Source organism: Ovis canadensis, chromosome 26, assembly GCF_042477335.2.
Source record: "Ovis canadensis isolate MfBH-ARS-UI-01 breed Bighorn chromosome 26, ARS-UI_OviCan_v2, whole genome shotgun sequence".
Taxonomy (NCBI): domain Eukaryota; kingdom Metazoa; phylum Chordata; class Mammalia; order Artiodactyla; family Bovidae; genus Ovis; species Ovis canadensis.
The window spans coordinates 50,360,137-50,373,206 of NC_091270.1; the positions used below are offsets into that span (position 1 = coordinate 50,360,137).

General features: G+C 41.3%; 1 protein-coding gene across 1 annotated transcript in view; it reads right to left on the reverse strand.

The window, feature by feature from the left end:
- LOC138430928 (A disintegrin and metallopeptidase domain 3-like) overlaps positions 1–13,070 on the reverse strand; it is a 120,176-nt gene that overhangs the window by 37,063 nt on the left and 70,043 nt on the right. The window contains 2 exon segments of the mRNA XM_069572948.1: positions 1,391–1,451; positions 1,453–1,575. Of these exon segments, the coding sequence (XP_069429049.1) occupies positions 1,391–1,451; positions 1,453–1,575 (184 nt within the window).

The window sequence follows — 13,070 nt, forward strand, 5'->3', positions numbered from 1 at the left end:
GCTGGAGAAGACTCTTGAGGGTTCCTTGGACTGCAAGGAGATCCAACCAGTCCATCCTAAAGGAGATCAGTCTTGAATACTCATTGGAAGGACTGATGCCGAAGCTGAAACCCCAATACTTTAGCCACTTGATGCAAAGAAATGAGTCATTGGAAAAGACCCTGATGCTGGGAAAGATTGAAGGCTGGAGGAGAAGTGGACAACAGAGGATGAGATGGTTGGATGGCATCACAACTCGATAGACATGAGTCTCAGCAAGCTCCTGCAGTTGATGATGGGCAGGGAAGCCTGGTGTGCTGCAGTCCATGGGGTCTCAAAGAGTCGGACACAACTGAGTGACTGAACTGACTGAGGTGGTTAATATGCTCAAGAATATTCATAAAAAGCTACTCCAAAATGAGAGATGAGAGTTGACCAAAAATAACACGACACTGGAATGTAACAGATGTGGTGGTGCCTTTATTATAATCCATTAACCTATCAGTTCAGTTCAGTTGCTCAGTCGTGTCCGACTCTTTGCAGCCCCATGGACTGCAGTGTGCCAGGCTTCCCTGTCCTTCACCATCTCCCAGAGCTTGCTCAAACTCCTATCCAGTGAGTTGGTGATACCATCCAACCATCTCATCCTCTGTTGTCCCCCTCTCCTCCTGCCTTCAATCTTTCCCAGCATTAGGGTATTTGTCAGCGAGTTGGTTTTTTTTGCATCAGGTGGCCAAAGTATTGGAACTTCAGCTTTAGCGTCAGTCTTTCCAATGACTATTCAGAGTTGATTTTCTTTTGAATTGACTGGTTTGATCTCCTTGCAGTTCAAAGGACTCTCAAGAGTCTTCTCCAACTTTATAATTCGAGAGTATAAATTCTTTGGTGTTCAGTCTTCTTTATGGTCCAGCTCTCACATCCATACATGACTACTGGGAAATCCAAGGCTTCGACTATATGGTTCTTTGTGGGCAGAGTGATGTCTCTGTTCTTTAATTCAATTTGAAACCAAGCTAAAATGAATGAAGTTCCCCCCATGCAAGGACTGAAATTAGAAGTTGAAGATGTGAACAACAGCATACATTTAATAACTCAGTGATTTAAATCAGTCACTTTAAAGGAATTCATGGATAATTTAGGTGATAATTATACTCCTGTTGGAACTGATGTTTATGATACAGAAAGATGGGTAATTTTACACAGTAAGGAAAATCTTCATTCAACCCATGCTCCATTTACCCTATTCTTAGATTGTTCAACTTCAAATTCTGGATGAGCCAGTTATCATATGCCCCACAGCTTCCCATCTTTGATGTTTGACTATATGGAACAATTAAAAAAAATATGTCACATCTACATTTGTAAGATTATGTGACAAACACAAAAACAAATATCAGTCTTTTTCACTAACCTCCTAGGTACCACAGTCACATTGTTCAGGTGGTTCCAAAACTCCATTGCCACAAATTGATTCTTCCTTGTGGAAACACTTTTGGAACTGTTTGATTCTGGAGACATTCCAATTTAGGCTGTGAAGTTGTATGTTTAAATTCATCTATGCTGCAACTGCTAAAAAACTTTATGCCATGGGAACGTCTGAAATTAAATTATATTTCTTAGTTAAAAGGAATAAAATCAGTATCAAAGTAACACTCTTCTATAACATGCTGTGAATTATTTACTTCTTCATTTACAGAATAGCCAAGAAGAGTGCTTGGCTATTGTCAAGTGGCTATAAAGTGGAGAGTGCTTTATTTTTAATTCAATTAGTAATAAAAAATAAGCCCATTTCTATTCAAATTCAGTATAACAGAATATAACAGTATAATAAGTAGAGGATGTTAAGGAGGTTGCATGATTGAGAATATGTTAAAAAAACAGTGCTTGTTGACAAAAAGGCTCTATATAAGTACAACTTACTCTTTATTACTATCCTCATTATTTACAACACTGTCAAGATTATAATCATTATAGTAAGAAGAACTAATTATTATTAAGAAAATGATACCTACTAGGGATAATATAGAAAACTGAAAGAATAAACACAATGGTTGATTGAATTAATTAAAAGTCAGAATTGTTTTTATTTTGGTAACAAAATTAAAACAGCTCAACATGAAGCATATAGAATACATAAACTCCAGATTCTCTCTAGTTTGATATTTCCATATTTCTAGTACACTGTTTAATGGGTTTTTGTTTAAATTAGTAACAAACTCATACTTAGAGAAATGACATGAGAAACAAATTTTGTTTCCTAAACCAGTTGAATAATAATAATTTCAATGCATAACTCTTACAGAGAACTGAATTTTCTTAAAACAGACCTTCAATAACATGAAACAAAGATATGTTGTTAACATCTAATTCTTTTATCAGGTTCCAATTTCCCCTTCATCACGGTACTGGCACTCTACAGCAAAAAGATCCAATTCAGAACCAACCACTGCCTTTAGTACTCCTATCTCCTTAGTTTAATTGACTACATTTTTTTGGTGACATTTCTGAAATTCAAAAGTTTTATAGTCTCAGGCTGATTATTTGGGAAAATGTGCCTCAGTTTAGGTTTATGAAATGTTTCCCAATGCTTAGACTGAGGTTATGTATCTTGTTAAATGCATCACAGAAGAGGAGTCTGTGTGCTCCATTGCATCCTAACAGCACATGATTCCAACTTGTTATGTTTTTGAAAAAAGTCATTTTGATTAGGTGATTAAAATCTATACTCCAACATCTCTTTCTCTACTTATCTCAATAATTTTTGAGGGAGAAGTTTTATGTATAGATAACTTTTCTAGTTCTATTTTCAATATATTCACTATGTATATGTATATCTTTTATAACCTTATTTTAACATATCTGTGCAATATATTTTTTCACTTCAAAATAATTTTTCATGTATTTATATGAATATGGACTCAAATTTTCCTAGTACACTAAAAGGTGTTTTAATCCTTAATTAACATAACATATGACTTGCAGATTGTCCTAGATTTGCCTGTTGGAAGACTCCTTAAAACTGTTTTGTGTCCATAAGCATACATCCAAATTCTTTGAACATCTTCTTATATTCTGACACAAATCCTCACTGCTCATTTGTATCTTGTCTGTCTTAGTCCTGGAATCAGGCATATGGTGTCACCAATTTTGTTCTTTCTCAAGGTTACCATGGCTATTCAGGGTCTATTCAAATTTTAGAATTGAATCACTGCAGATGGTGACTGCAGCCATGAAATTAAAAGCCACTTACTCCTTGGAAGGAAAGTTATGACCAACCTAGATAGCATATTGAAAAGCAGATACATTACTTTGCCAACAAAGGTCTGTCTAGTCAAGGCTATGATTTTTCCTGTGGTCATGTATGGATGTGAGAGTTGGACTGTGAAGAAAGCTGAGCGCTGAAGAATTGATGATTTTGAACTGTGGTTTTGGAGAAGACTCTTGAGAGTCCCTTGGACTGCAAGAAGATCCAACCAGTCCATTCTGAAGGAGATCAGCCCTGGGTGTTCTTTGGAAGGAATGATGCTAAAGCTGAAACTCCAGCACTTTGGCCACTTCATGCAAAGAGTTGACTCATCGGAAAAGACCCTGATGCTGGGAGGGATTGGGGGCAGGAGGAAAAGGGGACGACAGAGGATGAGATGGCTGGATGGCTTCACCGACTCGATGGACGTGAGTCTGAGTGAACTCCGGGAGTTGGTGATGGACAGGGAGGACTGGTGTGCTATGATTCATGGGGTTGCAGAGAGTCAGACATGACTGAGCGACTGAACTGAACTGATTTTATATATGGGAAAAGTATCATTGCAATTTGAATAGGAATTATATTGAATGTGCAGACTGATTTGGATAATATAGATTTTTGCTATTCAGTCAGCCAGTTGTGTCCAGTTCTTTGTGAAATGCAAAATGCCAGGCCTCCCTGTACCTCACCATCTCCCAAAATTTGCCCAAGTTCATGTCCACTGTATTGGTGATGCCATCCAGCCATCTCATCTTCTGATGCCCTCTTCTCCTTCTGCCCTCAATCTTTCCCAGCATGAGGGACTTTTTCAATGAGCTGGATATTCGCATCAGATGCCCAACATACTGGAGCTTCAGCTTCAGTTTCAGTCCTTACAATGACTATTCAGGGTTGATTTCCCCTAATATTGACTGGTTTGATATCCTTGCTGTCCAACGGACTCTCCAGCACCACAGTTTGAAGGCATCGATTCTTTGGTGCTCTGCCTTCTTTAAGGCCCAGCTCTCACAAGTGTAGATGACCACTGGGAAGACCATAGCCCTGTCTATACAGACCTTTGTCGGCAGAGTAATGTCTCTGCTTTCAACACACTGTCTAGGTTTGACACAGCTTCCCTGTTGGCTCAGACGGTAAAGCATCTGCCTGCAATGTGGGAGACCTGGGTTTGATCCCTGGTTTGGGAATATCCTCTGGAGAAGGGAATGGCAACCCACTCCAGTACCCTATCCTGGAAAATCCCATGGACAGAGGAGCCTGGTAAGCCCCAGTCCATGAGGTCCCAAAGAGTTGGACACGACTGAGTGACTTCACTTTTTCCCTGCCTAGAAGCAATTGTCTTCTGATTTCATGGCTCCAGCCACAATCTGCAAAGACCTTAGGGCCCAAGAAGAGGATATCTGTCACTACTTCCACTTTTCCCCCTTATGTTTGCCATGAAGTCACGGAGCCAGATGCCATGATCTTAGTTTTTTTAATATTTAATTTTAAGCTGGCTCTTTCACTATCCTCCTTCACAGTCATCAAGAGGCTCTTTAGTTCCTTAGTTCCTCTTCACTTTCTGCCATTAGAGTGGTATCATCCATATATCTGAAGCGGTTGATGTTTCTCCCACCTATCTTGATCCAGCTTGTGACTCATTCAGCCTGGCATTTCTCATGATGTGTTAAGCCTATAGTTTAAACAAACAGGGTGACAGCAGCCAGTCTTGTCATTCTCCTTTATCCACCTTGAACCAATAAGTTGTTCCATACAGGGTTCTAACTGTTGCCTCTGGACCCGCATAAGGTTTCTTAGGAGGCAGGTAAGATGGTCTAGTATCCCTGTCTCTTTAAGAGCTTTCCACAGTTTATTATGATCCACACAGTCAAAGGCTTTGGCCCAACTGGTGAAACAGAGGTTAATATTTTTCTGGAATTCCCTTGTTTTCTCTCTGATCCAGCTAATGTCAGCAATTTGATCTCTGGTTCCTCTGCCTTTCCTAAACCCAGCTTGGATATCTGAGAGTTCCTAGTTTGCATAATACTGAAGCTTAGTATGCTAGATTTTAAGCATGACCTTACCAGCATGAGAGATGAGTGCAATTATTCTATGGTTGGAACATTTCTTAGTACTACCCTTCTTGGAATTTGGGGTAAGGATTTACCTTTTCCAGTCCTTATATGGATACTTTCAGTTCGGTTCAGTTCAGTCACTCAGTTGTGTCCAACTCTTTGCGAACGCATGAATCGCAGCACGCCAGGCCTCCCTGTCCATCACCAACTCCCGGAGTTCACTCAGACTCGAGTCCATCGAGTCGGTGATGCCATCCAGCCATCTCATCCTCTGTCGTCCCCTTCTCCTCTTGCCCCCAATCCCTCCCAGCATCAAAGTTTTTTCCAATGACTCAACTCTTCGCATGAGGTAGCCAAAGTACTGGAGTTTCAGCTTTAGCATCATTCCTTCCAAAGAAATCCCAGGGCTGATCTCCTTTAGAATGGACTAGTTGGATCTCCTTGCAGTCCGAGGGACTCTCAAGAGTCTTCTCCAACACCACAGTTCAAAAGCATCAATTCTTCAGTGTTCAGCCTTCTTCACAGTCCAACTCTCACATCTATACATGACAATTGGAAAAACCATAGCCTTGACTAGACGGATCTTTGTTGGCAAAGTAATGTCTCTGCTTTTCAATATGCTATCTATGTTGGTCATAACTTTCCTTCTAAGGAGTAAGCATCTTTTAATTTCATGGCTGAAATCACCATCTGCAGTGATTTTGGAGCCTGAAAAAATAAAGTCTGACACTGTTTCCACTTTTTCCCCATCTATTTCCCATGAAGTGATGGGACAAGATGCCATGATCTTCGTTTTCTGAATGTTGAGCTTTAAGCCAACTTTTTCACTCTCCTGTTTCACTTTCATCAAGAGGCTTTTTAGTTTCTCTTCACTCTCTGCCATAAGGGTGGTGTCATCTTCATATCTGAGGTTATTGATATTTCTCCCAGCAATCTTGATTTCAGCTTGTGTTTCTTGCAGTCTAGCATTTCTCATGATGTCCTCTGCATAGAAGTTAAATAAGCAGGGTGACATTATACAGCCTTGATGTACTCCTTTTCCTATTTGAAACCAGTCTGTTGTTGCATGTCCAGTTCTAACTGTTGCTTCCTGGCCTGCATACAGATTTCTCAAGAGGCAGGTCAGGTGGTCTGGTATTCCCATCTCTTTCAGAATTTTCCACAGTTTATTGTGATCCACACAGTCAAAGGCTTTGGCATAATCAATAAAGCAGAAATAGATATTTTTCTGGAACTCCCTTGCTTTTTCCATGATCCGGCGGATGTTGGCAATTTAATCTCTTGTTCCTCTGCCTTTTCTAAAACCAGCTTGAACATCAGGAAGTTCACAGTTCACGTATTACTGAAGTCTGGCTTGGAGAATTTTGAGCTTTACTTTACTAGCGTGTGAGATGAGTGCAATTGTGCCGTAGTTTGAGCATTCTTTGGCATTGCTTTTCTCTGGGATTGGAATGCAAACGGACCTTTTCCAGTCCTATGGCCACTGTTGAGTTTCTCAAATTTGTTGGCATATTGAGTGCAGCACTTTCACAGCATTATCTTTCAGGATTTGAAATAACTCTACTGGAATTCCATCACCTCCACTAGCTTTGCTCGTAGTGATGCTTTCTAAGGCCCACTTGACTTCACGTTCCAGGATGTCTGGCTCTAGATGAGTGATCACATCATCGTGATGATCCAGATTGTGAAGATTTTTTTTGTACAGGTCTTCTGTGTATTCTTGCCATCTTTTCTTAATATCTTCCGCTTCTGTTAGGTCCATACCATTTCTGTCCTTTATCGAGCCTATCTTTGCATGAAATGTTCCCTTGGTATCTCTAATTTTCTTGAAGAGATCTCTAGTCTTTCCCATTCTGTTGTTTTCCTCTATTTCTTTGCATTGATCTCTGAAGAAGGCTTTCTTATCTCTTCTTGCTATTCTTTGGAACTCTGCATTCAGATGCTTATATCTTTCCTTTTCTCCTTGGCTTTTTGCTTCTCTTCTTTTCACAACTATTTGTAAGACTTCCCCAGACAGCCATTTTGCTTTTTTGCATTTCTTTTCCATCGGGATGGTCTTGATTCCTGTCTCCTGTACAATGTCACGAACCTCATTCCATAGTTCATCAGGCACTCTATCTATCAGATCTAGGCCCTTAAATCTATTTCTCACTTCCACTGTATAATCATAAGGGATTTGATTGAGGTCATATCTGAATGGTCTAGCAGTTTTCCCTCCTTTCTTCAATTTGAGTCTGAATTTGGTAATAAGGAGTTCATGATCTGAGCCACAGTCAGCTCCTGGTCTTGTTTTTGTTGACTGTATTGAGCTTCTCCATAATGTTAATTCTTCCAATAAATGAGCGTGAAATATTTTTTTGTTTCCTCCCATATTATTTAATTCCTTTCATCAAAGTCTTATATTTCTCTGTACACATCTTTCACTTTCCTGGCCTTTAAATTTATTCTAAGTATTTTATTCTTTTTGATGCTATTGTAAATGGGATTGCTTTCTTAATGTCTACTTCTGATAATTTGTTTTTAGTATATAGCAATACAAAGTATTTTATATGTTAACTTTGCATACTGTAACTTCCCTAATATGCTTATTACTTCTGACAGTTTTTGGTAGAGTCCTTTGGGGAAACCTATAAGCAGTTCAGGAAGCAACAGTTAGAACTGGACATGGAACAACAGACTGGTTCCAAATAGGAAAAGGAGTACATCAAGACTGTATATTGTCACCCTGCTTATTTAGCTTATATGAAGAGGACATCATGAGAAATGCCAGAATGGAAGAAGCACAAGCTGGAATCAAGATTGCCGGGAGAAATATCACTAACCTCAGAAATACAAATGACACCACCCTTATGTCAGAAAGTGAAGAGGAACTAAAAAGCCTCTTGATAAGTGACAGAGGAGAGTGAAAAAGTTAGCTTAAGGCTCAACATTCAGAAAATGAAGATCATGGCATCTGGTCCCATCACTTCATGGCAAATAGATGGGGAAACATGGAAACAGTGTCAGACTTTACTTTTTTGGGCTCCAAAATCACTGCAGGTGGTGACGGCAGCCATGAAATTAAAAGATGCTTACTCCTTGGAAGAAAAGTTATGACCAACCTAGATAGCATATTGAAAAGCAGAGAAATTACTTTGCCAACAAAGGTCCATCTAGTCAAGGCTACGGTTTGTCCTGTGGTCATGTATGGATGTGAGAGTTGGACTGTGAAGAAAGCTGAGTGCTGAAGTATTGATGCTTTTGAACTGTGGTGTTGGAGAAGACTCTTGAGAGTCCCTTGGACTGCAAGAAGATCCAACCAGTCCATTCTAAAGGAGTTCAGCCCTGGGATTTCTTTGGAAGGAATGATGCTAAAGCTGAAACTCCAGTAATTTGGCCACCTCATGCGAAGAGTTGACTCATTGGAAAAGACTGATGCTGGGAGGGATTGGGGGCAGGAGGAGAAGGAGATGACAGAGGATGAGATGGTTGGATGGCATCACTGACTCGATGGACTTGAGTCTGAGTGAACTCCGGGAGTTGGTGATGGACAGGGAGGCCTGGTGTGCTGTGATTCATGGGGTCGCAAAGAGTCGGACACGACTTAGCAAGTGAACTAACTGAACTGAACTTTAGGGTTTTCTACTATGTGCAAAGTCATGTCATCTGCATATAGTGACTTTTCCTTTCTGATTTAGATAACTTATCTTTACCACCTAACTGCTCTGCCTAAGACTTTCAATACCATTTGGAATAAAAATGGCAAGACTTGCAACCTTGTCTCGTTTCCAGATGTTAGAAGGAAATCATCCATATTTACATTTTTGTTTGTTTGTTTGTTTTGCATATTTTTTGTTTTCGGGCACACCATGCAGCATGCAGAATCCCTTTTTCCTGACCAGGACTGAATGCGTGATTTCTATAGTAGAAGCTCAGAATCTTAACCACTGGGCTGCCAGGGAAGTCCCTGCACTGTTGAGTAGGATGTTAGCTGTGGTTTGTCATATATAACCATATTAAGTTGAAGCACATTCCACCATGTCTGCTTTGTTAAGAGTATTTATCATAAATGGATTTGAGTTTTTTCAAATATTTTTTAATTTATTGAGATGAATATATTTTTATCATTTTTTTGTAAATGGGGTATAACATATTGAGTTACAGATGTTGACTCACTCCTGCACCCTTGAAACAAGTCACTCTCTTCATGTTATGTGTGTGTGCATGCCAAGTCACTTCGATCTTGGCTGACCCTTTGTGACCTCAAGGACTGAAGAACACCAGGCTTTTCTGTCCATGGGATTTTCCAGGCAAGAATACTGGAGTGGGTTGCTATGCCTTTCTCCAGGGGATCTTCCTGAGCCTGAATCAAACTCTCATCTCATAAGTCTCCTGCACTGATAGATGGATTCTTTACCCCTAGCACTGCCATGGAAGCCCTTATCATGATACATGATCATTTTAATGTGCTGTTGAATTTTTTTAAATTTACTTATTTTTAGTTGAAAGATAATTGCTTTACAATATTATGTTGGTTTCTGCCATATGTTAACATGAATCAGCCACATATATATGTGTCCCTTCCCTCTTGAACCTTCTTCCCACCTCCCACCCCATCTCACACTTCTAGGTTGTCACAGAGCCCTGGTTTGAGCTCCCTGAGTCATACAGCAAATTCCCACTGGCTAGCTCTTTGACATATAGTAGTGAATATGTTCGGAGAAGGCAATGGCACCCCACTCCAGTACTCTTGCCTGGAAAATCCTATGAACGAAGGAGCCTGGTAGGCTGCAGTCCATGGGGTCGCTAAGAGTCGGATACGACTGAGCAACTTCCCTTTCACTTTTCACTTTCATGCATTGGAGAAGGAAATGGCAACCCACTCCAGTGTTATTGCCTGGAGAATCTAAGACGGGGGAGCCTGGTGGGCTGCCGTCTATGGGGTCACACAGAGTTGGACACGACTGAAGTGACTTAGCAGCAGCAGTAGCAGCAGTGAATATGTTTCCTTGCTACTCTCTCCATTTGTCCCACCCTCTCCTCGTCCCTGTTCCCGAGATCATAATTCTGTTCTCTATGTCTGTGTCTCCATTGCTGCTCTGCAAATAGTTTCATCAGTACCATCTTTCTAGATTCCATATATATATGTTAATGTATGATACTTCATTTTCTCTGACTTAATTCACTTTGTTTTAATGGCTCTATGTTTATCCACCTCAGTAGCACTGACTCATATGCATTCCATTTTATGGTTGAGTAATATTCATTTGTATTTATGTATCACAGCTTCTTTAAACATTCATTTGTCAATGGGCATCTAGGTTGCTTCCATGTCCCAGCTATCAGAAATAGTGCTTCAGTGAACATTGGGGTACATGGGTCGATTTCAATTATGGCTCTCTCAAGGTATATGCGCAGTAGTGGGATTGTTGGGTCACATGATAGTTTAATTCCTAGCTTTTTAAGGAATCTCCATACTGTCTTCTATAGCAGCTGTATCTATTTCCATTCCCACCAACAGTGTAAAAGGCTTCTCTTTCCTCCATGCCCTCTCTAGCAGTTATTATTTGTAGATTTTTGATGACGGTCCTTCTGACTGGTGTGAGGTTTAAACTCACTATAGTTGTGATTTGCAGTTTTCTCATAATGAGTGATGTTGAGCATCTTTTCATATGTTTATTAGCAATCTGTATGTCTTTGGAGAACAAATCAAAATATAATAAAAATAAAAATAATAATAATAATAATAGTTTTCCTCTGATCTTGGTTGTCAAGTGTCCTTTTCCTCGCTGTGAGTTACAGTCCACCTCTGCATCCCTAGGATGCCCTCCAATACTGAGCTGGTCTCTGGACCTGCTATCAGGACAGCTCAGATTCTGGCCCTACAGCTGCGTATTCTGGCCTCCAATGTCCACAGCTGCCAGAGTTAGTGTCTTCTGTTCTGTGGGAATTCTCATTGTCCCTTTATACATTTCAAAGACACAGAGTTTGCCTAGATGAATTTTTGGCTTTAATCTGCAGCTTGTACAGGTGATAGGAAAGTTTTCAATCCACTTCCCAGGCCACACTGCCCCGGGGGTTCAATTGTGGTTTTATCTCCACCTCTACATGTGGGTTGTCCTCAGGAGTTTGCTCCCGAGGCTGCCCTGGAGGACTGGGTTCTGCTCCAGGGAGGCCCAGGTGTGGAGGTGGTGCAGCTGCTTGGATCGCAGGTGCTCTGGCAGCTCCAGGTGTGCAGGGGAGCTGGAGGTCAGGGGAGTAGGAGACATGGTTCTCTTTGGGTTTTCTCTAGCCTCTGGCAGCTCTGCAGCAGTGGGGATCTACTGTAGCAGTGATGTGGCAGCTTGGAACACAGGGCCTCTAACAGTGCCAGGTACCCAGGGGAGCCAGAAGCCACTGGTACAGGAGATATGGTGCTACTAGGATTTTTTCAAGCCTCTGGCACCTCTGCCTCACTGAGAATTAAGAATGGAGGTGGTGCAGCTGCTTGGATTGCAGGGACTCTGGCAGCGCCAAGTGTGCAGGGGCCCTGGCAGACTCAGGAGCAGGAGCTTTGGCAGTTATAGACTTTTTCTAGCCTCAGGCAGCTGGCACTCAAAGAGACTTTCTGGCTGGTCCTTCTCTGTTGTTCAGCATGTCAGGCACTTAAGTGCCTCCCCTGACTGGGGTCCTTTCTCTATTGTTGTACCAGGTACTTAAAGGGCTCCCCTGGCTGGGGTCCTTCTCTATTGCTCAGTGCATCAGGTACTTAAAAGGCCACCCTCCCTGGGTCTTCCCCAACTGGTCAGCTGCTGGTGCTGGCATGTGGGGAGAGTGGCCACAGTGATGGCTTCCACCCCTTGCCCATGACTCAGCAGTATCGCCTTGCCTCCCCAGCTGTCTGGCCTTTTCCACCACAATCTCCTCCCTGACGTCCCCTCAAGTTGTTTCCCCATAGTCAACAACAGACCTTACCCTGAGACTGCTCTCCAGTCTATAGGCTCCAGCTCCCAGCTGCCACACATTCCAGGAGACTTGTGTCCTTGTCCAGGGAAGGGAGGGGCTGCCCCAAGGATTGTCTATGTGGTTCTCATTCCATTCAGACTGTCATAGATCAGCTGCTGCATTCTCCTGCAGCCTCCACTGTCCCAACATACTGCCCTGCTGTGAGGATCTGACTGATGCTTCAGTTCCCTTATACCCTGGATGCAGGCTCAGTCTTTATCACTCTCCTCCTTCCTTTGTCCTGCCAAGTTTTGCATCAATCTGTACATTCCTTTTCAGTGGTCAGGGACTCCTGCCCACTTTCAACTGGTGTTCTGAGAGAACTTCTGCAACTGAAGATGTATTCCTGATGCATCATCCATGGAGAGAGATGTACTCCACACCCACCTACTCCTCCAACACCTTACCTATGGCTCTGTACTGTTGAATTTGGCTTGCTAATATTTTGCTGAAGACTTTTGCATCAAAATTCATCAAAACCATAACATTTCTTTTTTTTTTTCATGCTATCCTTGTTTGTATGAAAACAGTGCTGGCCTCATAAAATACTGATTGAAAGATTTCCCTCCTCTTCTATTTTTCAGAAGAGTTTGAAGATTTATAGGAATTCTTCTTCAATGTTTTGTATAGCTCACCAGGGAAACTAGTGGTCTTGGACTTTTGGTTGCTGGAAGCTTTTCGATTCCTGATTCAGTCTCCTTATGGGTAATCAACCTGTTCAAGTTTTGTATTTCTTTATGATTCAGTATTGGAAGGTTCTATGTTCTTAGATTATTATTCATTTCTCTTAGATTTTCCAAATTGTTCATGTATAATTGTTTATAATAGTCTCT